This window comes from Balaenoptera borealis (assembly GCF_965194805.1).
Source record: "Balaenoptera borealis genome assembly, contig: HAP1_SCAFFOLD_395, whole genome shotgun sequence".
Taxonomy (NCBI): Eukaryota; Metazoa; Chordata; class Mammalia; order Artiodactyla; family Balaenopteridae; genus Balaenoptera; species Balaenoptera borealis.
The window spans coordinates 571,391-599,263 of NW_028123798.1; the positions used below are offsets into that span (position 1 = coordinate 571,391).

A 27,873-nucleotide genomic window follows, 5' to 3' on the forward strand; every position below is an offset into this window, starting at 1 on the left:
ACAGCTAAATCTTCCTTCGGCTGGGAATAAGACAAAATGTTCTTTGAAGGGTTATCAGAATATCCCGGTTGGGCAGCTTGATCTGAAGCGCTTGGGGGTAGACTAAGGCCAGGTATATCCTAGTTTATGTGGCCATTTTTCATATTCAGCATTGGAGGAGAGGGTTTTCTTTCTGGGGGTCATTGACAATTGGACTGAGTCTTAACGAATCTCAAGGAGTTGTCATTCCTCACGGTCTTGACATTTCCAAAGGCCTCCAGGAGGGGGTTGGCCTGGATGATCTGGTCTTCCAGGGTTCCCTAATAATAAGTGAGAAGAGGAAAAGAGAGGACTTTGGACGTCTTCCGAAGTAACTTCCTAGTGACTCAAAAGTGTAGATGCTCTGGGAAGGTCCCAGGGAGAGATGTCGCCCAGCTCAGGCTGGTGGCAGGTACAGTTGTGCTGAGTACCCACAGGCCCATCCCCACCCCACCCAAGGAGGCTTCAAGGTCCCATCGTAGAAGGAGTCTTAGCACAGCATCAAAGTGGCTTCTGGCCACACCAGATTCCAGGTTGGAGCCCTACCCGCTACCTCTCAATCTCCCAGATGGCCTTTCTTCTCTGATAACATTTTATCATAAATTATGGATTTGTAAAATATAGACCTCTGTTCATGCATGCACCAGGACCCATTTATTCAGATATTCGGGTTCAGAAGTAGAAACAGACTGTGAGCAATGAAAGTGACCCATATGATAGAAACAGTGGTTCTCAAAAAAAATGTTTAAGTTGCATAAAATATTTTGTGAGAATTATTACGTAGAAATCCACTTATAGAAAGCAGAGTTTTCACCTTTCCCCCTTCCCCACATGATTGCTTGCCTTTCTGACTTCAGAGCTGTTTGGAAACTACTGTCCAGCCCAGTGGTTCTCAAAGTGTGATCCCTGGACAGGGCATGAACAATGGGAACATGACAGAAATGCAACATGCCAGGATTTTGAATGTGAGACAGGAATTTCAGTCAGAAATTCTGGGCCTGGGGACCAGCAATCCGTTGTTAACGAACCCTCCTGGTGATTCTGACGTGCACTCCAGTTTGAGAACCACTGGCCTAAACCATTCCTTCTCCAAAGGAGGATGTGGAGTTGTTCAAGGTCACTCGGCTGTTGCTGATGGAGCTGGTGCTAGAGCCCGAGTCCACAAGGTGGAGCCATTTCCTGCCTTGCCCCGTAAACACCCCCTGGGGCAGGACCTCGTGCTGTGCACAAAGCCCTGCAGACACTTGGGGCTCACCTGGGGTTTCAGTTATACTCATTCCAGCAAGCCTTCCAGGTGCAGGAAGCTGCTCACCTGTATCTTGCCCGGCCGCTGCTCCTTCCTCTTCTCCCCAGTGACCGCAATTGCTGCAAAGTGCTGGATCACATGCTTGGTGTTCACTGTCTTCCCAGCCCCGGATTCTCCGCTGTTGATTTAAAAGTAAGTGAGAGGGACTTCCCTGGTGGTCCAGTGGTAAAGAACCCGCCTTGCAATGCAAGGGACGCGGGTTCAATCCCTGGTCAGGGAAATAAGATCCCACATGCCGCGGGGCAACCGAGCCCACACACCATAACTACTGAGCTTGCGCACCTCAATTAGAGCCCACGTGCCACAAACTACAGATCCCACGTGCTCTGGTGCCTGCGTGCCACAACTACAGAGCCCACGCACTCTGGAGCCTGCGTGCCACAACTAGAGAAGAGAAAACCCGCCCGCCAAAACTAGAGAGAAGCCTGTACACCACAGCGAAGAGCCCACACGCCCCAACAAAAGATCCCGAGTGCTGCAACTAAGACCCGACACACCCAAAAATAAATAAAATATAATAAAGTAAAATAAAATAAAATAAAGTGAGATACACAGACATAGAGAGCAGACTTGTAATTGCCAAGGGGACCAAGGAAAGGGGGAATGGAGGACAAATGGATTGAGAGTTTGGGATGAGTAGATGCAAACTATTAGATATAGAATGCATAACCAACAAGGTCCTACTGCATTGCACAGGGAACTATATTCAATACCTTGTGATAAAACAAAATGGAAAAGAATATGAAAAGGAATATATATGTATAACTGAATCACTTTGCTGTACAGCAGACATTAATACAACATTGTAAATCAAGTATACTTCAATAAAATAAATTTTTTTAAAAAAGTAAGTGAGCTAAAGGAGAGCAGAAGGAATGGACAGCCCCTTCCAAGTCATCATGGCAACAACACAGGTTACTCACGCGATGAGGACGGACTGGTTGTCTCGATCTAGAAATGCAGAAGGAAGCAGGACAGAATAAATAAACAACATACAGGCAGGATATACAAATCAGGCAACATTGGGGGTAGACAGAGCCCATGAGTTCTAGTTCTGGCTTTGCCATTCACTAGTGGTGTGATGATTTGGGCATGTCGAATCTTCTTGGAGACAATTTGTGCAGATTTCCCAAATGCTGGATGTGTAACGTGGGCAGCATGGGAAGTGAACAGTGAGTCCCACAGTGTGGAAGTTATTCGTGTTCACAGATCTTTACCTCCTCAATAGCGCTTTCTTATCTCCCTTTTCAAAAAAGAGAGCAAGTCTCAGACTTAGAACTTGAAAGAAGCCACAGCTTCTAATTAGAATTTATGGACACTGATTTGTTGTCATTGCCTTTTTCTTTCACCTTTACTTTCTACTTGTGGACAGTGACCGTGGTTTTCCATTTACAAGAGTGTTATAGGTTGAATTGTGTTCCCCCCAACAAACTAATATGTTGAGGCCCTAACTAACCCCCAGTACCTCAAAATGTGACCTTATTTGGAAATAGGGTCATTGCAGATGTAATTAGTGAAGATGAGGTCATACTGGAGTAGGTGGGCCCCTAATCCAATATGACTGGTGTCCTTATAAAAAGAGAAATTTGGAGACAGATGAGAACACAATGTGAAGATGAAAGTGCAGATCAAGGTGATGATTCTATAAGCCAAGGGATGGCAAGGATGGCCAGCAAACCACCGGAAGCTGGGAGAGTGGCCTGGACCACATTCTCCCTCTCGGCCCTCAGAGGGAACCAACCCTGCTGACACCTTGATCTCAGACTTCCAGGCTCCAGAGCTGTGACACAATGCATTTCTGTTGCTTAGGCCACCCAGTGTGTAGTACTTGGTTATGGCAGTCCTAAGAAACTAATACTAATAGTGATATTATTCTTCCTTTTTTAAAAAAATAGTTTTCCTCCAGATCAAAGGGCAGATTTGTTCGGTTCCTATTTTGTTTTTATTTTTGGCCACGCCACGTGGCATGTGGGATCTTAGTTCCCTGACCAGGTATTGAATCCGTGTCCCCTGCAGTGGAAGCACAGAGTCTTAACCATTGGACCACCAGGGAATTCCCTATTCTTCCTTTTTGAAATGGACGGAACTTCAGTCACTATAAGGAAAGATTTTAAATATGCAGAAATGGCCAGGATTGCGAATGTGACATTGGAATGGCTGAAGTTTGGGCAACATTGTCCTGGATGACTTTTAAGCATCTTCAGATCTCAGATGCTTGCTTCTACTTCTTCTCTCTGCACCAAGTCAAATCAGGTGAAAGTGGAACAGACCGAAGTGATGTTAGGCATGACAAGGGTGACAGTATTACCACATCTCTGCTATTTCATCTGCTATTCTGGAAATTTAAGGAGGAGAAAGAGGGAGCCTGAGAAAACAGGTGAAGGGAAGTTGCTGTGCCCATTTCTCCAACTTTGCATTCCTAAGTGGCTACTAATATAGTCTCTCTTCCAAGTGTGCTCCTGTTGGGGGTTTCTTTGGAGTTGGGGGCAGCGCATCTCCTTGTGCTTCACATCCACCCCCAGAGAAGCATGTACTTAGTGTGGCTTCAGTCCCAAGCTCTGGCTTAAGAACCGTGACTGGTAATGGAAGATACTGCGCCCCTGGTTTTCCATCCTGACATCCTCTGAATCTACTGAGGTCACTTTGGTCATTGCACCATTTGGATGACCAAAGCCTGTGAAGGGCTCGAGTAATTAACTAAGAACCAGTGCAGTTAAAGGACTTGAATACTTCACTAAAACTATTTTTTAAAATATGGATTAAAGAAATTACTCACCAGTCAACATGAACTGATAGGCGTTGTCAGAGATGGAGAAGATGCGGGGCGGGGCCTCCTGGTGCTTTTTGCCTCTGTAGGCCGTCACCACCTCAGGGTTGTACACCGGCAGCCACTGGTAGGGGTTGACGGTGACACAGAAGAGGCCTGAGTAGGTCTGAGAAAATCAGAAAATTCAACCTATGGATCTTGACTTTACTAAGAGAAGGAAATGGAATAAAGAGAGGTTGAAGGGTACTCACGTAGATCATCCAGGCTGCGTAACGCTCTTTGAGGTTGTACAGCACTCCTGGCTCGTGTAGGTGGGTCATCATGGCCATGTCCTCGATCTTGTCAAATTTGGGAGGGTTCATGGGGAAGACTTGGTCACTGTTCGGAGTGAGTGTCTGGATATTGAGAGGAAAATCACATGATGAGTGGGAGAGCCGATGTGGTGACCTACCAGTGGGGTGAAAATGGTGAGATATTGTGGTGAGATTACCCCATTACCGTGGTTAACTTTATGGATCATTTCTGTGCCCAGAGATGATCTGTAAATAACTGTTCTTGATAAATCTAAGACTGGTCAAACTGTATAACCAATTCTGGTCTGATGCCTCCAAGTCAGCATGCCATTCTGTGTGCCAGAAGAGGGTTACAAGTGTGCAAAGTTATAGAGCCCTTCAGCCTCAGGGTGGCCAGGTGGAACTCAGGATGGCCAAGGCCACAGCAGCTTGCCTCTGTTTACCCCATTTGCTATGAGTGCTGCAATGAGATCAAGCTTGGAAGATTGGAAAAAACTCTTCCAGTGTATTCTGTAAATCTCCACCTCAATACCTCTGCTCATGTGGGTCCCTTTGTCTGGAATATATCTACATTGAAATTACATCTAGCAACCTTCAAAGCTCTTCTGAAGTGCCATCTCTTCCATGACCTGTTTCTTCTCTCCCCTGTCTTTTCAAGGCTTCCAGAATTCCTTGCACCGCTGCCCTAATAGTTAAAACATTTGGACTTGAAGCATGGTCCATGCCTGAACAGTATTTTGAGACTATTACCTAATTTTCCCCTCTCTGTTTTCCCTCCCCTTTAAGCATACAACTGGCACTCCATTACTCAGGAAAGGTAGAAAATAGGGCATAAAAGCAAGAGAGCCTGTAAGCCTTTCTAGCGTTTGTTTTCCAAAAGCCCGAATCCTCAGAAGAGCTTTGAGGGTTTTACCAAAAAGATAAAAGGGAGGAGATTTGTTGATATAGACCAAATCTCTTGAGGAAAGGAAGCCCTTCTGCCCCACCGCCCTAAACTAGAGAGAGAGGGACATCCAAAATAGCATAAGGAAGATGGAAAAATCTGTGTGTCCTGAAGGTTCAGAAACTGGGGCGCTCCTTCCACTTCCGGGACTGCAGGGCCTGCGGTCTCCCGGGCTCCCACACGCACCGACTTGCCAACGAGACAAAGGACGGGGTCGCGCTGCCAATGGCGACGCGTAGCGTCATGCGTCACAGGGCGCGCCGCGGCCTGCGCGCTTCATGCGTCCTGGGAGCCGCTGATGGGCCCGCGTGCCGGTGCAGAGCCGGAGGCGGTCCGCGGGGGCCCAAAGACAGAGAAGGCGGGGCCGGCTCCGGGACCAAGGCGGCAACACGCCGAGCGAGCGCCTGTGCCGAGGGCAGCGATGCTGTGGTTCCAGGGCGCCATTCCGGCCGCCATCGCGTCGGCCAAGAGGAGCGGCGCGGTCTTCGTGGTGTTCGTGGCAGGTGATGATGAACAGGCTACACAGATGGCTGCAAGTTGGGAAGATGAGAAAGTGACAGAAGCATCTTCCAACAGTTTTGTTGCTGTGAAAATCGATACCAAAAGTGAAGCCTGCCTACAGTTTTCACAGATCTATCCTGTAGTGTGTGTTCCATCCAGTTTCTTTATTGGAGACAGTGGAATTCCCTTGGAAGTAATAGCAGGAAGTGTTCCTGCAGATGAACTTGTTACCAGAATCCACAAAGTCCGGCAGATGCACTCGTTAAAAGGTGAAATATCAGTGGCAAATAGTGGCCAGTGAGAAAGTTCAGTCTCTACTCCATCCACCTCATTTGATCAGAACAACACTTCTGAAAACTGTCAGTCCAGAAATGTAGAGCTCTGTGAGACACCACCCACTTCTGATACAAAGTCAGATTCTGCAACAGGAGGAGAAATTTCAGGCCAGGCCACTGTGTCTCCAGAGCCTGGTGGATGTTCAAATCAGAGACCTACAGAGGAGCTCACCATCAGAGTGGAAAGACTAACCAAAAAACTTGAAGAAAAGAGAGAAGAGAAAAGGAAAGAGGAAGAACAGAGAGAGATTAAGGAGGAAATTGAGAGGAGGAAAACTGGAAAAGAAATGTTGGATTATAAAAGAAAGCAAGAAGAAGAATTAACAAAAGGAATGTTAGAGGAAAGGAACAGAGAAAAGGCAGAAGATAGGGCAGCTCGAGAGCGTATAAAACAGAAGATTGCACTGGACCGTGCAGAGAGAGCTGCTCATTTTGCAAAGACAAAGGAAGAAGTAGAAGCTGCTAAAGCTGCTGCCCTGCTGGCCAAACAGGCAGAAATGGAAGTCAAGAGAGACTCTTCCACAACAGAAAGAAGCAGTGTTGCGAGAATTCAATTCCGTCTTCCTGATGGTTCTTCCTTCACAAATCAGTTCCATTCTGATGCTCCTCTAGAAGCAGCAAGGCAGTTTGCTGCACAGACTGTTGGCAACACTTACGGTAATTTTTCATTAGCGACAATGTTTCCCAGGAGGGAATTTACCAAAGAAGATTATAAAAAGAAATTACTGGATTTGGAACTTGCCCCAAGTGCTTCAGTGGTACTGTTGCCAGCAGGAAGACCAACTGCATCCATGGTACATTCTTCCAGTGGCGACTTTTGGACATTCTTGGGGACAGTACTTTACCCATTCCTTGCCATCTGGAGATTGTTTAGCAACTTCTTATTTAGTAATCCTCCTCCTGCACAGACCTCGGTGAGAGCAGCATCATTGGAATCCTCAAACCTTGCATCCTCTAGCAACTCAGAAAAAAGGGAACCAGTCAGAAAAAGAGTGCTGGAGAAACGGGGGGAAGACTTTAAAAAGGAGGGCAAGATATACAGATTGAGGACTCAAGACGATGGTGAAGATGAAAACAACACTTGGAATGGAAATTCTACTCAACAGATGCAGTGTGACAAGGACAATATGTGCAGTAATCATTGTTTCTCTTATGATTTAAGTCAACTAAAACTCTACTGGAGAAGTGGGACTGCTTTATGTTTTCCAACTCATCTACAAAGTGTCTCTTTATTCCTGCTTAGTGGGTTAAAGTTGTTTAACCTCAGATAAGTCAAGAGATAAAATAACTGGCTGCTAGGTCCTTGTATATGGTAACCAACTGCTAGAAGCCTAAAATAGCAAAAGGTCTGCGACAGCCTCCCTTTATCAGCTTTCTTGTTTAGTATTTCATATGCCCATTAGCCCTGTGCTCTCAGATGATATGTTTTGTTTAGGGCTGTTTTGCTCCAGAACTCCTCAGCCCACACAAAGTAACTGGTGTGTCACTGAATAATTTGATCTTGAGTCAGAGCGTTTTAACTAGCCAATCAGATGATAATTTGGGTTTAACTTTTCTCTTCTTGCTCATCAACTGCAAGCAAAATCTTGTAGTTTTTAATCTTACTTAAACACTGGATAAAAAAAATCTTTTCCAAAAAAAAAAAAAAAAAGAAACTGGGGCTTGTTTCTTAGCAATCCTTCAGGGGGGCAGTGACACCCCATGCGGTATTACTGAAAATGTGGCATGGCTCTGGGGAGGGGACCCCAATAGTAACTCCAGAAAATTTATTTCCGGCCCTGTGAAAAGAGGCTGACACCAGAGGTTAAGTTTAATAATAACAATCATCATCATCATCATCGTCATCATCATCTGTCTTGTATGCTTGAATTTGTGAACTGCGATTCATACCTACCATGTACTCTTTTTTTAAAAAATTATTTTATTTATTTATTTTTGGCTGCGTTGGGTCTTCCTTACTGCACACGGGCTTTTCTCTAGTTGTGGCGAGTGGGGGCTACTCTTCGTTGCGGTGCACGGTCTTCTCATTGTCATGGCTTCTCTTGTTGCAGAGCACAGGCTCTAGGCACACGGGCTTCAGTAGTTGTGGCACACGGGCTGAGTAGTTGTGGCTCGCGGGCTCTAGAGTGCAGGCTCAGTAGTTGTGGCACACGGGCTTATTTGCTCCGCGGCATGTGGGATCTTCTGGGACCGGGGATTGACCCCGTGTCCCCTGCATCGGCAGGCGGATTCTTAACCTCTGTGCCACCAGGGAAGTCCCCATACCCACCATGTACTCTTGATTCCTACACTAGATGATAAACTTTGGGGAAGCGGGACTGAGATTTGCTCATATTTGCAGAGTGATAGACACTGTGACCTAGACATGGTGCGTGTCCAGTAAGGATTGAATTGAATGGTGCTCTGTAATTCTCTGCATTAAATTAGGCATTGCCTCTGGAGCTCCCTCTGTAAGTCACTCTGCAGCCTAGAGAGTTCTATTTGGTATATTCGCCCATCCAGCAGCAATCTGTATCAATCTCTCCCTTAAACAGTCCAAACTCTTCCACCACCACCTTCCCCTTTCTCCAAAGCAAACATCACAAAAACTCTCAAAGCCCAAGTCCTCGAAGGAAAGAGCCAGAGGAAAGGTATGTGCCATGGCAGTTTTTACCTGCGACTTCACTCAGAGTAGATCAATGTGAGTCTTGTTCTATCTTCAGATTCCTATGGGCCAGCATGCAATTTCTACTATTCTACTCCAAAGGCAAAGGGGGATGCCCATGTTAGCAAGGACATCTGAGATCAACACTTACCCGGTTGTCGAGGGTCTCGACTGTGACTTTGTCATTTTCCTTGCTCTGGATCATACCTTTCACGTAAAATTCCTTATCATCCACTGCAAAGCAAGCTTTCTTAGAATCAAATGGGCGATTTTGAGCCTCGATTCTCTCCTTCTCTGATTTCCACAGGTAGGGAGCTGCTTCTCCAAAAATGGCCATCTCTGCATCAGAGCTCATGACTGCAGGGGCTGGGAAGACCAGGGCTGCTGAATCTGGAGCTTTGGGGAGCTCCATCCTGTTATTTCCATTCAGACAGGGGGCCAGATTCAAAAGTTCCTGGGATTAACCTACGTTCTGAGGAATCCAGGACCTGGTATAGGGGCCTAGAGTGGGCAAGTGGGGGTGAGCTAAAGGAGATATTTTACTCCAAGAAAAAAGTTTGAGGGGACATCTCTTAGTCCAGCTCCAGGTGTGGAAGTCTAAACCAATTAGAGGAAGCCAAGCTGAGCCTAATAAAGGAGGCCTCAGAAAATACTTCCTTAATTACACATCACATTTGAGCCTCATGATCTCGGTGTCATTCCCAAATCTTAAGGGTGTCTGAAAAGAATTACTGGAATGTTGATAATTCCTAGTAGAAAGTTCAGATAGCCCAGTGAAAAGTAATGACTTGAACATAAAGTACTGCCACACTTGTTTAGCCAATTACAGGCAACAAGGTGATAGGAGACATTATGGCCTAGTGCAATGGTTCCAAACTTTAATATGCACCAGAATTACCTGGAGAGCTTGTTAAAACACAGATTTCTGGGCCTCACCCCCAGAGCTTCTGATTCAGTAGGTATGGGATGGGGCCTGAGAATATGCATTTCTAGCAAGTTCTTAGGCAATGCTGGTGGTGCATTCATCAGCTGATGGTGAATTCATCATTGTGGTCCAGGGACCACACTCTGAGAACTGCTGGTGTAGGGCCTTCTGACTCCAAGAGTGGTCCTTGAACATGTTGCATCAGCATCACCGAGGAGTTGTTAGACATTCAGAATCTCAGAACCACCCCGCATTACAAAACCAGAATCTGCACTTTAACAAGATCTCCAGGTGATTTCTAGGCATAGTAGAGTTGAGAAGTACTGGGCTTAAGGCAGGGGTCTCCAAACTTTAGTTATGTGTAGCAGTGTCGGGGTGTGACAAACAGTGTTTAATTAAATACCTGCTTTAGAACTCACTGCTTAGCGTGTGTGTGTGTGTGCATGTGCGTGTATGGTGTGTTTATGTATCTTTCTGCCTCTCTCTCTCTGTCCACCCTCCCGCTCATCCCCCCCCGTCACTTCTTTCCAAACCATCCCCTTTCACAGACCTTCTCTTTATGTGTTTTCCTTGCTTAGAAGCTAGAAAATTTGGCTTAAAGTCCCGGCACTGAACTTGGTCAAACCACTTAACTTCTTTGGGCCACTAATCTCACTTAAAATGAAGAAGCAAGCCTAGCTCATTTCTAAGGCCCCTGCAGGTTGTGTGACTTTTCTGGTTCCTTTTCCTCATCTGCATTTGCTTTTCCTGTTCCCTCTGGACCTCTTCCCGTATCCTTCCTGACCCTCTACTTCTTTTCCCCACAACTCTTCCCCTTCTCCCTTTCTTTCTCTGCTTTTTCTTTTCCATACATTCTTCTGTAAGTGACCATAAAATGGAGTTCAATTACACACATATATCCCCATATCTCTCTTAAGAAATAGGTCATATGTTTTGAATAAAGCCTTTTATGTTTCCTATTAAAAGTGGGAAAATTGAACATTTTATGGTTGTCCCTTGGAACTTCCCCCGCCCTCAGTCTTACACTTTATGAAATTACTCTTCATTGGTAACTGACTGTTGTTTCAATATCCCTCCTTGAGATTCTGGGGGGATCTAGTCCTACAGAAAGAGGAGCAACTGCTTCCCTCTGGATCTTATTCAGGATAAGTTGCATTTCGATTTTACTTTGGCCAGAGGCTCTGCTGAACCATCTGTGTGCTCGTGGTTAAGTTTTCATAGTTAAGAGATTGGAACTCAATATAGCACTACAAAGAGGACCTCTGGCTTGCAGGCTTCATGCGGTTTAAATTTTCTCAGTTACTGCCTGGTGGAGAGGAAGAATTCATCCATATTGTTTCCTCATCTGTGAAGATAGTCCCTACTTTTGTGGCTTAAGTGAGTTTTACGACAGCAGCAGTTCTCAAGCTTTGTTTTCTCAGAACCCCTTCACACTCTTAAAAACCATTGAGAACCCAGTGAGTTTGGTTTATGCAGGTCATATCTACCAATATTTATGGTATTAGAAGTCAAAATTGAGAAAATCTAATTCATTTAAAGTTCCTATCAAATTCATTGCATGTTAACATTAATGACATATTTTTATGAAAATGACTATATTTTCCAAAACAAAAAAATTCGTGGCAAGAGTACCATTGTTTTTCATTTTTGCAACTCACTTTAATGTCTGCTGAGTAGAAGATGGATGGATTTTCATGCCTGCTTCTGTATTCTGTCTGTTGCTGTATGGTTTTTTGTTTTTTTTGTTTGTTTGTTTATTGGTTAAAGTAGATATAGAAAATCTTTCACAGATATATAATTTGGAAAAGGAAAGAGTATTTTAATTACCCTTTCAAATAATTGTGGATATTCTTTTTAGATACTATACCAAAACTTGACACGTGGTAGTTTCTGTGGTAGTTCCTTAAAGGCTAGTTGCAATGTGGAATCTGAAACCATATCAACAAACATTATGATCTGTTGGTCTGTGTTGAACTTTGAATGAAACTTTTAACCATGTGTAAACATCATACATTGATCATTTGGAAAATATTGTTCACTGAATTATACAGAACTTCCAAATATTGGCACGTTTCATTATACAGTATAAAAAATCACAATCATTAATGTCAGTACTGATCTCCTTAGAAAATTCAAATATTAGGACGTTGTCAAGCTAATGATAGTAGATACAAGTCTTCCAAAGTTTTAATTTTTGCTTGAAAACTCAACTATATCATTAGTAAAAATTACTGTCAGTAGTTTTCCTTGAAAGGATAAACACACTTCACTGCTTTTTGAGAAACTGTGTGCCAGATATACAAGTCTGAGAAACAATAGTTTGTCCTCTAGTCATTCTTTCAAGTAAAAATGGTGCTTCATGAATCAAGTGGCTGGTTCATCTTGCAACTCAGACAACTGCACATGTGTTTTTCCTTGAGACAAATGTCAAAGTCCAGTGTGCAAAAGGAGTGCTTTTCATGGACTTCCTGTTTGATCATGTAGAATATTATAAAGATGTGGATAAAATTGAGATGTAATCAAATTAATACTCTCCACTGCTGCAAATTTTAGGTTATTTTTCAATGAAGCTGGCTTTTTAAAAAAATTATTTATTTATTTATATTTATTTTTGGCTGCGTTGGGTCTTTGTTGCTGCGTGCAGGCTTTCTCTAGTTGCGGCGAGCGCTACTCTTCGTTGCGGTGCGCGGGCTTCTAATTGCGGTGGCTTCTCTTGTTGCGGAGCATGGGCTCTAGGTGTGTGGGCTTCGGTAGTTGTGGCACACGGGCTCAGTGGTTGTGGCTCACGGGCTTAGTTGCTCCGCAGCATGTGGGATCTTCCCAGACCAGGGCTCGAACCCGTGTCCCCTGCATTGGCAGGCGGATTCTTAGCCACTGTGCCACCAGGGAAGTCCTGAAGCTGGCTTTTTAAATTAAAAAAAAATTCTTTTTCACTGTCAGTGTATGGCTGTGAAGAATACTATGACTATTAGTACAGCTTGGTGCCATATCTTGATTTGTAATAAAGTGTCAGATCGTCTATCCATCCTTGCTTTTGCATCATTAAGTCAACACAGTGAAGAAAGCACATGGCATCTGGGTATTATGAAAATTGTTTTGACCTCATGTACCTCTTGAAAAGTTCTTAGGAATCTCCAAGGATCCATGGGACACAGTTTGAGAATGGTTGCACTATAGTGTGAGGGAATCCCATCAGGCTGCAAGTGTATGATCTGATGTCATTTAGCTTGACTCAGTGTTCAGCCTGCTACCCAAAGTGTCGAAAGTTGATCCACATCAAAATCATCTGCAACAGAATCTCTGTGGTTGGGACTGAGGAAACTGAATTGTTCTCAAGGGCCTCAAACACAGTGATGTTTGGGAGCATTATTTTGCTTTTATAAAGCCACTCTTTCCAAAACCATGGTATAGTCCCAATGGTCCAATACAAAATGATTTTAGGCAACTATTTCTTAATTTTAATAGTTATATTAAAGTCTATTATCTTATTTTAGCAAAATGTAAGATGCCATCGATTGTAAGATAACCTATTTTGTGTCCCACTAATAAAGGAAAACACCCTGCTAATTACAGTACTCCTTTCATTGATTATAAGATGCATCCCAAGTTTAGAGATAATATTTTGTGAAAATGTGAAGAAAGTTAGAATAAAATAGAATAATATGTGCTAACGACTTAGAGACAGTGAAATATCTGTTTATAGTAGTGATATAAAGCAGTGTTTCTCAAACTTTGGTGGGCATAGGAATCCAACTGGGAATCTTGTTGAAATAGATATTCCGATTCAGCAGAGCTGGAGTAGAGTTTGAGATTTTGAATATCTAAATGTCTCAGCTGATGCTGAGATAGACGGTCCAGACTTTCATAGCAAGCATATAGGGTAACTTTGAAAAACACATCTAAGAAGAAAAAGGAATCAAGGTAAATCAAAATATTAAGTGAATTAGCAGTACTGGTCTTAAATGGGTATTGCAAAATTTGTGATAGTAGTATAAGAATGAAGTCTGAAGTTGGGGAAAGACTACAATGACTCATGGTCAAACTATACCTTTAGGTCTCTTAGAAAAACAAGACTTTCCATCTGGGATTCAAGTCACTGCGTGTGTTGAGGGGAAGATTTTTCTTCTTCCACCCACAGCTCTAACCATGACTCAGAATCCAGTATCTCCTACTTTTACTGCCTAGATGATGCATGAGTTGTCTCAGCGATATTCTTGCAAATGTGTTGTCCAGCCTACTCAAATGCCTTCAAGATGACTTTTTTCCCTTTTGAAAATTTTGGAAAATCATTTGGGGTAGTTTCTGCAGGCCAAAGATACTTCTTGCTTTAAACTGAAATCTGGCTCTCTGTGACTTCAGGATGTTTGATCCTCCTTTCGGCTCTTGGTAACAACAGAAAGAGTTCAAACCTTCTCCCCACAAGACAACTCTTCACCCATTTGATGGCTGCTCTGGGTTCTCCTTACTTTTTTTTTTTTTTTTAATGTGGACCATTTTTCAAGTCTTTATTGAATTTGTTACAGTATTGCTTCTGTTTTATGTTTTGGTTTTTTGGCTGCAAGGCATGTAGGATCTTAGCTCCCTGACCAGGGATTGAGCCTGGAAGGCGAAGTCTTAACCACTGGACCTCCAGGGAAGTCCCTCCTTAGCTTTTTCTTTTCCAGGCTAAGTAGCCCCAGTGCTGTCTTCATCTGTTTCTTCCGTGATGTGCTTCTGCATCTCCTTTACCATCACAGTGAGCTCACTCCTGTTAATCTCTTAAGTGTGACATCCAGACCACATGTTGTCCTCCATCAGCATGTGCCCTCACCTCTCCTGACCTAGGTGTCATGCCCGAGGTGGTGACTGCCCTCTGGCAGCCTCCTCACACCGATGGCTCACCATTCACTGTCAAGCAAAGCCCCTCAACGCACGCTGTGTGCGTCCGGTTGCTAAGTCAGATCTTGTCCCCATATTTATACAACTGTACTCTGGGACCCAGGGCTAAAACCATGTATTCTTGGCTGATAAAACTTTCCCTTGTTAGGTCTCATCCAACTCTCTTGGCATGACTCATGGTGTCCCTGGAAACTCTACCCCCAGAAAGTCCCCTAATTATCTGCTTCTTGGTTTTGAGAGCTTGACCTGCTTCCAGCCCTACACAGCTGTGTCCCTCCAACCATCCCCTCTGTTCCTGTCTTTAGGGGTCTTCCAATGGGGATGGCCATCCCAGTCTCCCTGACCTCCAGCACCACCTTCTGAGTGTTCCCCAACCCCTCTTACTGCTGTCAGTGCGCTATGACACTGCTCTCAACTTTCAGCCCTCTCCTGGGAATTTCTCAGCTACTGCATCTTGTCAGCAATGGTGTGGTCATGACTTAATTATACTTTGGTTTCCTTGGTCCTAATTCATCTAGAATTACTTCCAATAAACACAAATTTTGAGGTGGGGGAGTAATTTTTTTTTATTACTACAGTGGACATAGGTTTGAATCCATTTCTCCTTATTCTCTCAGTATCATTTGTGAGTAAAGACACAGCTGAGGGCATTCATGGGTGCGGCCTCTGCTCAAAAAACAGCAAAGTTAGACTTGTGTGAAGACTGAATCTTGAGCCTACGAACATCATGTTTGGGGCCAACCTAAGTTTATTGACCTGGAGCTTGTGTGTCAAAGTTCTGCAGTGTGTTTTATTCCTGTTAGTGTGATGAGCAAATTTGGGAAGCCCTGCTTCCTTAGCTGCATATTTTGTAATCTGCCTTTAGAAATACTTAAGTAATGGATTGTAATTTCATCAGTTTCAGATTCCTATGAGTGTGGCAAGAATGAGAATGTGTAAAACACTGTTTGCTAATTTCAATTATTGTATTCCCAATCAAGATGAAAGTGACTCTTACCTTCTTGGTTTCCAAAGCAATGGTTAGTGTCCTTCAGGAATGAAGTGGCTTCTGAGAGAGTGATTCCAGAAATCAAAACTAAACAAAACAAAGAACAAATGAACTATGAAGAGTTTAAATAAATCTAGAATTTGTACTTTTCTAAGTTTAGCTACATTTAAATAGTACACAGTGGATGGTGTGGGAATGGAAATACATTTTCCATTTTTCCCTTCGGTTAAGTCATCATTCTTTAAATAATTGGGTAATTACAGCACTGATTAACAATTTTTTTGAGTATCTTCTGTGTGTGCAAAGTACCATGTCAGCTCCTTAAGGGGGTATAAAAAAGGATAAAGACAGTCTCTACCCTAAAGGAATGCAAAATTTAGGAACAGTTAAGAGAAATGCTCAAATAAATCTTTGAACAAGGAAGAATAATACAAATTCTGTAAGCGTCTAAATGAAGTGTTATGGGGACTTAGAGAGATGATGCTTCTGGCTGAGGGTAGGGGGCCGTGAGGGGTCAAAAAAGAAAGGAAGGAGGGAGGGGAATGATCCGGATTGTAACTTGGATGCTTTTAGACCAGAAGTTGAATTCTTTGGCAATGAGAGAAAAGTTGTGAATTATGGGCAAGACTTCTTTAAGAGGTCCAGGAAGGGCACTCTCTTAAATATCCTATATTCTCTTGGAGAAGGTGAAGGTAGGGTAGCTGATAACTTATTTGGGACTAAGGAATCTCAGTCCAGAAGTTGATAACCTACATGAAGATCTCAGGATACCATAAGAGTCTGAATAATTTTCAATATCAAATTTAACTTAAACTTCCCATTTACCACACAGTACTTTTATGGAACCTGGGGAACATGTCGTGAAATATCATTTAGGCAGGAAGAGACATTTCAACACTTGCTTTCCTACTTTGGTCGCATACTCTTGGTCTCTTCCTTTTATGAGTCTCTAATAATCTCCAGCTATATCCTAAATTTCTCACAACTTTCTCAGGAAAAGATTAAATGATTAAGTGTCATATTCTGAATCCTTGGTTCAAACGAAATCACACTTGGAGGCAGAACCTCGGTTTTCTAATGCCAGCTCTGTAAAGTCGCTGTTGTAATTTCCTTTAGCTTTGGTTTCCTTCTGTAAATGAGACAGATGGACCAGAAAATCCCCAAGGTTTCTCTTAACCCTGTGAATGTATGACAGAAGGTATTCTGGTGAAGATGGTGGCCAGAAATCGAAGCATCGCAAGCTCCTAGAGCTATAGAATCCCTCTGAGGGGTGCTCCTGCAGAGTCAGACACGACCCAGCCCGAAGTCCACAAGGCATGCCATGAATGAGCAGTCTGGACACTGGTCATTAATAAGCAAACTAGGATGCATTCTGAGATGGACAAAATGTATGGGAGAATTTCTTCCCGCAATCATCTCCCAGAAATCCTGACATAAGAAAAAAATTTACATAACCAACCACAAAAATTTCAAATAATACTTCAAGGCAATCACAGAAGAGATATCACAAATTAGCACGTTTATTTGCTAACTGCAATTATAATACTGACCTAAACAATTAGAGGGGTAAGTACGTATTATATTCAGCTTTATATCCTGCAGGTTAGTTTTTTTTTTTTTTGGTGTCATAATTGCTTATATTCTTGTCTTTTTACTCTTTGTAGAAGCTTCTTGAAAGGCCTCGCCATCTTGTCTCCCATATTGCCCTTAACACAGTTCCTTACGCTTAGTAGGCCCTCAGCAAAGGCTGCTGTGTTGCCTTCTCTCCTCTCCAGGTAACCTGATCAGGTATAATCACAGCTACATGGAGCAAAAAAGCGGGCACTTGTGAGCACTTACCTTGCGGTGCTGTGGTCGAAGCAGTTTCGAAAGTGTGGCCCCCCAGCTCCCTTTATACTCCCAAATGCGCAAGCCCAGCACTCTAACGTGGCTGTATTGGGGGATCACCATTTACTCCTTAGATGTAAATGCATCGTAGCCCTGATCTTTCACTCTTGTTAAGTTACTTGGATAAATGACCAGCGGAGGCTGTATAATGCCAAGTCAGCTGCGTAGGGATTTTGACGTTGGACACAGATCTTTGAGACTTAGAGAGTTCTAGAGGCTGAGCAGAACTGGGGCAGAGTGTGCTAAGAAGGTCAGTGAAGGGCAGAGCCACAGGGTGAATTGTCAAGCGATGGATGATCAATAGCATGGATACTAAGTACGTCTCCTTTACCCAGCATCGTAAACATGAGGTGGTGTGCGCCTCTTCTCAGAAATCTCCGGAAAACATAAGATTGGCCATTTAACACATCCATTCTTTTTTTTAAAACGTTATTTTTTAATTGAAGTATATTTGATTTACAATGTTGTGCTAGTTTCAGGTGTACAGCAAAGAGATTCATGTATGTGTGTGTATATATATATACACACAGACACACACACACACACACACACATATATATCTATATATTCTTTTTCAGATTCATTTCCCTTATAGGTTATTACAAAATACTGAGTATATAGTTCCCTGTGCTATACAGTAGGTCCTTGTTGTTTTTCTATTTTATATATAGTAGTGTGTATGTGTTAATCCCAAACTCCTAATTTATCCCCCACCTCCCTTTCCCCTTAGGTAACCATAAATTTGTTTTCTATATCTGTAGGTCTACTTCTGTTTTGTAAATAAGTTCATTTCTATCATGTTTTTTTTTAGATTCCACATATAAGCGATATCGTGTATTTGTCTTTGTCTGGCTTACTTCACTTAGTGTGATAATCTCTAGGTCCATCTAACCCATCTATTCTTAGCCATTAATTTATTTTGTTAAAAAATCCATTGTAGATGGAAAACTTTCTAAAATGTATTATATATTATCTTGATTTATTTAATCTAGTATCTTGAATAGACTTCAACTTTTCCTTGATCACTCAGGGGCCTGGGAGGTGATGTAATAAAGTCGTCAGGGATAGTATAGTTTCTTCGCGGATTTTACCCTGCACTAATTGTTCCTAGGTTGCAATGAATTTTTGTGTCACCTTTCTAGTTTTTATATCTACACCTTCACGGCAAGGTACTCAGCTGTATTCTGTCTGTGGTTAGTGTGTTTGCCTCTGTGAGCCCAATCTTCCTTTTTCTAATCTGCTATAGAATGGGAAACAGATGAACAAGCTAAAGGAAAAAACAAACAAAAAAAAGGAGTCATAAGTTCCATGGGAAGTTCTAGAAGTTCTAATGGAAATACATGGTCTTTGTGACAACTCTTATGGTTGCTCGGGGTTGTTTTTTGGCTGAAACATAAGTAATGTTTGACTATGTAGGAATTACCATACATTTTAGAAGTTAGAGCCATTTACAGCAATACAGCCTGACTTGTTTATGTTGTATATGATCAATGTGTACTGAATTATACTCAATATTTTGTAGTAACCTATAATGGAATATAATCTGAAAACAATATAACTGAGTCACTTTTCCGTACACCTGAAACTAACACAATATTGTAAATCAACTATACTTCAATTAAAAAGAAAAAAAGATTCTCTAGTCTTCCAGTGGGTAGTCTCATATAGGTGAGGCATTTCCAAGGACAGTTTGCATTAGTCAAAATGAAATTGTGGACAAAGGAGAAACAGATAGGAATAGGACTTCCACGTAGCATTTTCCAAAGTAGATTTGACAGAATGCTGATTCTGAGAGAAACTGTGAAATAAAAGGTCCCGTGGCTAAATGAGTTCAGGAAATGTGGCCAACTCTATTCCCTGTTGTTGGAGATTCACCATAAATACTAGCATGTTAAGGGGCCTGAGAAGCCTTTCAGTAAAAAAATATGAAGAACTTTTTTGTACCTGGTGATCTGATGTTGGAACACCATCTTACTCCCTGCTTGAGAAAACAAGAGGAGAAGGCTGAAGGCTGCAATCCATAGAGAACTTGTCTCATTCTTAGTACCATTTGGCCCAGGAGAAAGCAACAGAAAGTGATCAGGCATAAACACAGCTGCTTTTATCCAAGGGACAGTCTTTTGTATGTAACAGATGCTCAGTAGATTTTGTTCCTGTGTATAAATGAATAAGGATGATTCATGGGGAATCTGTGTTGAAAGAGGGCTGAAGTGATAAGGCAGAAAAGAATGGAATCAGACTCAGTCTCACTTAATAGTAATAGTTTATATTTATTAAGAACTCACTACGTGCCAGGCTTTATCCATATTGACTCACTTAAGCATCATAATAGTTTTGTGGGGTAGGTGCTAACTTCATTCCCATTTTATGGCTGAAGAAATTTGGGCCAGTGAGAGTTTAAATAAACTGCCTAAGGCCACACAACTAGTAAGTCGCAGAAATGGGATTCAAATCCTCTCTGGCTCTAGAGCCAATGCCTATAACCTTTCACTTTTGCAAGCCCATCACTTTTGAGTGCTGGCAATGGGGAAAGGAGATATGAAATAGGGACATTGCTCCAAAGGAGGAGATAATGGACATGGGAAGAGAGTACATAGACACGAAAAGATAAATTACTTTTCCAAGGTTAAGTGCCAAGATGAGTGAGATGCACAGTGGACTAGATGTATGGACAAGGTATTTAAAACCCGTAAGGTATGTTGTTTATGTAAAATATTCTCAGAATTGTTATTAATGATAATGATACTGCTTTGGAGGAGAGAAGAGATCTGAAGGGGATGTGACGGTGGAGATAATAATAATAATAAAAAATAATAATAATAATGCTTTTTATAGTTCTTTCCTGTTTACATAGCACTTTTGTATATTTTATTATGTTTATTTTTCTCTGCAAGCCTTAGGGGGTTATACTGTTTACATTCTTATTATTCCCATTGTCCATATGGGGAACTGAGGCCTAAGGGAGTTAAGTGATTGACCAAAAGGCCCCACAGCTAGTAGGCAATGGAGCCAGAATTGGAACCCCAGGTTGCTGATTCCAAAGCCTCGCCTTTTCCTCTATCCTCTACTCTCTCTTAAAGGAGGCAGATTTTAAGAGTACAGGGAGGAGGTTCCAGGCTTAGGGAACGTAGGGATTGTGGTTAGAAACAAGACTTCCCAGGGTGTGTTTCAGGAAGGTGGAATGGGCAAGCCTGGATGGAAGGGTTGGGGGTAACACGGAGGTGAGGCTGGAGAAATGGGCTGGGCTTGTCCGTGATGGGCTCCCAATGCCCATGGAAGGAGTCAGGACATTATTCTGAGATCATTGGGGAAGCTTTCAAGGTTTTAAGCAGAAGAGTGAACGTGTGTGTGTGTGTGTGTAGACACACACATATATCTGAAGATTAGAACTGATGGTAGGATATAATGGAGAGGGAGAACCTGAGGTCCTAGAACCACTTAGCAACTATTTAGAAAATCTTGGTGTACAACTTGCCAAGATGATTATACAGGCTCTGATATGATTTATGGGAGTAGGTGGGCAGTTAGAATTAACCCCTGGATGACCCTATAAATTCAGATGTGTGTTAAAATTCTCCATAGCACCAGAGGGCTGGCTTTCCCAGTGATTGTCCCCTGGTATCTCCGGGTCCATCCCGTAGGTTCAAGAAGAGTATTGTGTGGGCTTGAAGTTGTCTGCCTCACTGTCCCGTTTAGGCCTGGCAAAAAGAGAACCCCAGGAGGTGAAAGGAATATGTTTCTCTCATTTAAGACCTCTCTGAGCTCTAGACTTATTATTATTATTTTTAACATTTATTTATTTATTTAGGCTGCTCCAGGTCTTAGTTGCAGCATGTGAGATCCTCTTTGTGGCATGCGGGATCTTTAGTTGTGGCATGCACGTGGGATCTAGTTCCCCGACCAGGGATCGAACCTGGGCCCCCTGCATTGGGAGCGCGGAGTCTTACCCACTGGACCACTGGGAAGTCCTCTAGACTTATTTTTCGAGGCCCTATCCCACATTAATATATTACAATCCTCTCAACATAATATTAAACATGCAAGTAATATCTATTTGCATTGAATATAAAAATAATCATGGTGTAAAATGAAGAGGGCCTTGATTAAGCAGTACAGAAATGAGATGTAAAAGGAAAGAGAAAACCCAAGGGTTACCCTGAAGGCAGGATCCACAAGACTTTGATGATGCCGAGTTTGAGGAGGAAAAAGGAATCAGAGGATCCTACCTTTCATCCAGCCCTCATTGCAGCCTAGAAATCTAGGAGCATGATACCTGCCCAGGAGAAATAGTGAAGGGGGGAAATAGGAATTTCGATTTTGGACAGATTGAGATTGAGATGATGGTGATATCCAGCTAAGTAGGTAGAGATAAGGATTCAAAGTTTACATACAGGAGACATTAAGACTGAAGATGTAGGTCTGTGAGTATGAGGGTGTCACCTGTATGCAGTTGATAGTTGAACTTATTAAGGAAGATGGGTTCTCAGAGAAAGCCTGCATGTTGAGGAGGTGAGAGGCGGAAATGAAGACAAAAAGAGTGGAAAAATAAAAGGTTATTCTTCAGGTAAACAAATACCTGAGTGAGATCTTGCTGGAGTCAAAAGAGCCACGTGGATCCATATTTTACTTCTGTCATTTACTGCCATAAATGGCAAGTCCCATCACCTGTCTTCGCAGCTGTGATGTTTTCTCCTTCCGCTGCAAAATCAGAAACATAATTCTGTTTCTGCCCAAGTCATGAGGATAGTGTGGGGGTCAAATGAGATACTGTGAAGACGTGGCTGTCTCCGCAGGCAGTCTCTTTCCAGCCAGTGCCAAACAGTATGCTTCAATCTGTATCAACCTTGACACAGACCTTGGCAAATAATCCACTAGCACAAAAAACATAAGTGAGCAATGCAGGCTTTACTGAAGATTTTGTAGAGCAGACTAGAAGAGGATTATATTACATCCCCTAAAGTATTCAGTTTCCATCAGCAATGACTTCCACGAAGTCCATTTTCCGTCACACTGATGCAGGTGGTTGATTTCCTTTCTTCCCCTGAGGTGTCTGCCCGACCCCTGCGGGTACTCAGTTGTTCCTCTGTTACATGGGGCCCTTTAGCTCTGCCATTGACCTGCATGCCTACTCATCTGGTTACTCAACAAAATAAAAGTCCTCAAGTAAAGAACACCACTTTTATCCTTAGCAAGTTTGGTGATCACCTATTTTTACTCACATATTCCCTTTGGGAGCTTCATCTTTATCCCACCACTATACCCTGTAGTCCCCAGCTCACACCCCACACCATCATTCCATCTCTCCCAACCCTGAGAGGAGTTCTGTCTATGAGGGTTTTCTCCAGTCTTGTTACAAAATCATTTTGTCAACTCTAAAGTGATGGGAACTTCATTATTAGTGTCAGAAGAAGTCAAGGGAGGTGGTATTTTCGAGAGGGTGGTATTTTCAAGAGAGAGGATATAGTAAAAAGCTCTACAGAGAAGATGGAGAAAAGGAGGACCATGAAAAGGGCATTGGGTCAGTCAGAGAGGTGATCCTGACATTAATGTCAGCAGGATGGTGGGGGTGGAAGCTTTGAAGCCAAGGATTAAGGAGTGAGCAGGTGTTAAGGAGGAGGAAAACGTTTTCCTGATCTCCCTGGGAGCAAATCTCTCCACCAATCACTATATAAGGCACATTCAGAGGAAATGCAGATTTGGATGGAGAAAGCAGCAGCAGGGCCAAATAGAGAGGCCCAGGAAACAAGTGTAATCAAGTTCATTCCGCAGAGGGCTACTTGAGAAGAAAGGGCAGTTAATTGTGCTGATAGGAGGATCATCCCTTACCCGTTACAACTATCTAAGAGCTATGTAACAGATGAAATTTCCAAAAGCAGCAAGAAGTTCCCCAGCCAGAAACAGAAATTTCTGGGCAAAAGTCACAGGACAGGTATATTAGTGAATGATACAAATTTATATTGAATCGCCTAATTAAAAATATTGAGTGAGAATATTAGATCCAGAACTAGAGGGCAACCTTGAATATTACCTAATCTAACCCTGATGTTACAGAATCAGAAACTGAGGTTCTGGACAGGTTACCTAATTAATGCTAATTAATTAGACAGACCCCCTTCCCATTCTACTCTCAGATCCAAGAGCGCTAGTTCAGAACTCTTTCAAGTGCAATACATAAACTTCTATACTGCTGGCATTTCTTTTTTTTTTTTTTAATAAATGTATTTATTTATTTATTAAACTAATTATTTATTTTTGTCTGTGTTGGGTCTTCGTTTCTGTGCGAGGGCTTTCTCTAGTCACGGCGAGCGGGGGCCACTCTTCATCGCGGTGCGCAGGCCTCTCTTGTTGCGGAGCACAGGCTCCAGACGCGCAGGCTCAGTAGTTGTAGCTCACGGGCCCAGTTGCTCTGCGGCATGTGGGATCTTCCCAGACCAGGGCTCGAACCCGTGTCCCCTGCATTGGCAGGCAGACTCTCAACCACTGCGCCACCAGGGAAGCCCACTGCTGGCATTTCTACACTACAATTTTGCAAAGCAAAAAGTTGATGGGGGATTATCCAGAGAAATATTTAAACTGATTTTCCTTCAATCAGTGAGGACATAGATTTATCAGTTTTACAGGTTGGAAAACTGAGGCTTGGCAAGATTAAGTGACTAGTCATACAGCTAGTAAGTGGCAGAATGGGAGCTAGAACAAGTCTGGTTTGAATCCAAGTCCAGTTTGTGCTTTCACTACAAGACAGCTGTTTCTGGCTTTGCAAGATCCTGTTAAGACACTAACGCTCTCAGAATTATACATGCTTCTCAGAATTACACGCAAACGAGGCATCCTTCTCTGAAAATATCATGGAGAGAGTGTGTGCATGGCCTGGGAACATTGTGTTCAGAGAAGAAATTCTACCAGTTAGGTCTGTCCAGTAAACTGGAGACTTTCTTATCTGGCCTCATAATCTTGACTGATGCCTGTGAGACTTAGGGTCCATGTCATTTGCCCTTTTTTGTCTAGTAGTTGTATTTTTTTTGTTGGTTTCTTCAGTGCTTAAAGCCTCATTAGAACTAAGAAACGCGTGATCAGTTACTTTTAATTTCAACTGTTGGGGTATGAAACAACATAGCCTAAAAAAAAAAAAAAAGATTTTATGCCCTTGGCTAGGCATAGCCCAAATGCATATTTACATTGTTAAGAGCTGCATGATAATGTAGTGACTAAGAGTGGACTTTGAGAGTCAGAATACTGAGGTTCAAATCCTGACTTCACTATTTAAACTATTTGAATTTGCGCAACTTATTCTACTTTTCTGAGCCTCAGTTTCTTCATCTGTAAAATGGGGATAATAACAATACTTAACTCATGGGGTTCTTGTGACAACTGAGTTAATAAATGCATGATAGGCTACTTTTTGAAAGTGACATGGAGTGGGTGAGGCCATGTCAACAGCAGAGCCTGAGACTTAGAAGCCAGGAACTTTCTCTAGAGAATGTACCAACCATTGCCTGTGCCAGAGGGCTCTGGAAGCCAGGACAGCATCTTCTATGTTGTTCTTTCATCTCTTTTTTGTTGCTGTTTGGTAAGGCCCATCAGCTGACCACAGCCTCACTACTGGCCATCCAGCCCTCCCATTCTACCCACTACATATAGCCAATTTCCTCTCCAGATGGCCCAGAACACTCTTAAGTCACCGCCACCCCCCACCCCCCACCCCCTCATTCCACACACTCACAACAATAAAACAAGACAAGGAAGATGGAGCCTAGATACCTCAAAGCAGGGTGACCAACCTTCCTAATTTGCTTGGAATTGAAGAGATTCCTGAGACTTCAGTTTTAAAATCAGGACAATCCTGGGCAAACCCAGATAAATTTATCATCCTACCCAAAAGGTGGTTGGGGGTATGATGGCAAAATCCTCAAACTTGACCAAGATGGGGCTAGATGGAACCAGCTTGAGATCTCTCACAAAACCAGGATGGTGATGAAATTCACATATGGAATTGCTAATTTTGAAGCTGTAATGCACAGAGCCGGTAACAGGGAGCATGCACGTATTCAATTGTTTATTCATCAAACATTCATTGAGGGCTTACTACATGCTGGGAAGATTTTAAGCACTAGGGAACAGAACAGGCAAAGTCTCTGCCCTCATGGAAACTCTATTCTAGTGTGTGTGTATGTGGGGACAGACAACAAATAAACAGATATCAAATGTCAATTAGTGATAAATTCTCTGAAGGAAAGGAAAATTAGGATAAGGAAACAGTGGCTGTGTGGGTTTGAAATGGATCAATCAGGATAAGTTTCTCTAAAGAGATGGTATTTGAGCACTTAGAGGAAGAGCAAGCCAGGCGAATATCAACGGGGCACAGTATTCCAGGCAGAGGAAACAAATGCAAAGGCTCTGGGAGGGGAACTTGCCTGCACAGGAACAGAATAAAGGCCAGTAGGGCAGGGATGAAAGGAGCCAGGGATACAGTAGCAAGGAATGAAGTGGCAGAAGCGGCTAGGGGCCAGATGCTTAGAGCCTTGCAAACTAAGGTAAGGATTTAGGGTTTTAAATGCCAGCTGTTATTATAAAGGTAACGCTATTCTTCCATATTCTCTGCTGAGCGTTGGCTCTGTTATCTGCTGTTTTTCTACGCAGCTTTGCTTCACTCTGTCAAACAAAACGTTTAGCTGCTCTTCATTTAGCAAATGGCTTATAAAGACACCGTTCCAGGCATTGGGGATTAGAAGTTGGTTCTCTCCAACAGCTTACCATCTAGTTCGGGGAGGGTGGGTGGATCACAGTATTGAAAACACGTGAAAAAATCAGCAGCCATGGACTTCCAAGGAAACAGCCGGTAACTACCGAGAAGAAAGGCAGTTTCAATTTCCCAGAGAGGTGAGGAGTTGCTTCCGGTGCGCCCCGGGGCATCATGGGAGGGGTGCGCCCCAGGGCATCATGGGAGGAGTGCGCCACCGGGGAAGGAAAGGCTGGAAGTGATTCCGCCAGGGTTGGGACGAGCCTGGAGATGGTGAGGGGCCCTGGCCGGTGAGTGTACGTTTGGAGTTTGTGAGAGAGGCAGGCCTTTCTCGTCAGCTCCGGGATTCCAGAGCTTAACTGTGCGTGTGGTGGGAGGGTGTGAAGCCGGAAGTGGCGAGGGAATTCGAACTCCTGGCTCTTGACGTGACTGGGCCGCAAGGAAATTTCTGAAAAGTCTCAAGTCGCCAGATTCCATTTGAAGTTTTTCAGTACGTTTGTAGGCGTTTTATTACATTGCATAGACATGTACTTATGTAATATATAGGGCTAAATCCATTTTTGGGTACTAAAAACTGTGGATATCAATAGAATTATTTTTCAGAATATACTGGAAAAAAATATGATTCTGTTGCTCCAAAGATACCACCTTTCCCATCCATCCTCTTAACAACATTTTTCATAATTTGAGGGCTCCCCCTGTGTCGTACCTCAGTTGCCCCGAGAGAGAGCCATAAGCCGTTGTTTCTGTGAGGAGCTGAGAAAATAGCCCGCCCTCTTGGGAAGGTCAGGCTACTATAATATAAGAAAAGCCCTGTTTTGGGTGTGTTCCCCAAGGGGAATGTTTTTCTCCTTCATCAGCGAAGAGGCTTTCTTTTTCTCTCGTGGGTCCGGAAGCAGCATCTTGGTGGCGCTTGGAGCCAGGAGGGAGGAATCAGGCTGGTAAATTCCATCCTTAAGGAAGTAAGGTTCTTTGCATCTGCCCACAGCTGATTCTTCAGCCTCCCACTTAGGAAAATGGGACCGACTAAGTCCACAGTGAAGGTGCCTGGGGACACTGGTGTCAATGTAACATGTGCCCAAACCTCTGTCACAGCCAGGAGGCAGAATTTAAGTTTGCTCACCGACAGCTGCTGTGTTAGCCCTGGAATGTTAATGCTTATGGAAAACTTGGCTGAAAGGCAACAGCTTTTAGTAGTTGTGCTAATGGTCTCCTCCATCAAATGACCCTCTCCTCTTCACCTTTCTCTTGTCAGTTATACCCATGTCTTTGACGAGAATTGGATATGAAGTCCTCTTAAGAAGCACGTTCCTTTTATTTATTGTATTTAAAGAACACGAGCCTTTAAAAAAATTCTCAAAGTGAGGTACACATTGTAGAAAGATTGAAAAACATAATCAAACATACTGAAGGAAAAATTTAAATCACTCCTAAGATTTTAGCATAGAAGTAATCTCTACCGGAATTTGGATTAAGTCCTTTTACACTTTTTTTTATGTTTGTAAACACATACACAGTTTTTTTTTTTTTTTTTAAACACGTGCTTTAAACAAATACACAATTAGGGTATCAGCCTGTAAGCATGGTTTTGTATTCTGCCTTTGCAACTTAACAGATTCTGGGAAATTTTACCATGATATTAACTCTTCTT

At 42.8% G+C, this 27,873-nt stretch overlaps 1 protein-coding gene and 1 pseudogene across 2 annotated transcripts; one reads left to right on the forward strand and one right to left on the reverse strand.

The window, feature by feature from the left end:
• Positions 1-179: 179 nt before the first annotated feature.
• Positions 180-26,494, reverse strand: LOC309621403 (myosin-13-like; the record flags this gene model as incomplete). Its single annotated transcript, XM_082408904.1, has 7 exons — positions 26,237-26,494; positions 15,608-15,685; positions 4,343-4,486; positions 4,101-4,257; positions 2,248-2,275; positions 1,331-1,442; positions 180-299 (listed from the first exon to the last, which is right to left on the reverse strand). Exons 3-7 carry the CDS (start codon positions 4,451-4,453, stop codon positions 180-182), a joined length of 528 nt encoding a protein of 175 aa, XP_082265030.1. The 5' UTR covers positions 4,454-4,486; positions 15,608-15,685; positions 26,237-26,494.
• Positions 5,743-9,164, forward strand: LOC309621404 (UBX domain-containing protein 4 pseudogene; annotated as a pseudogene). The gene is made up of 3 exons: positions 5,743-7,348; positions 8,737-8,793; positions 9,115-9,164. The product of its transcript is annotated as a UBX domain-containing protein 4 pseudogene (transcript).
• Positions 26,495-27,873: the final 1,379 nt, after the last annotated feature.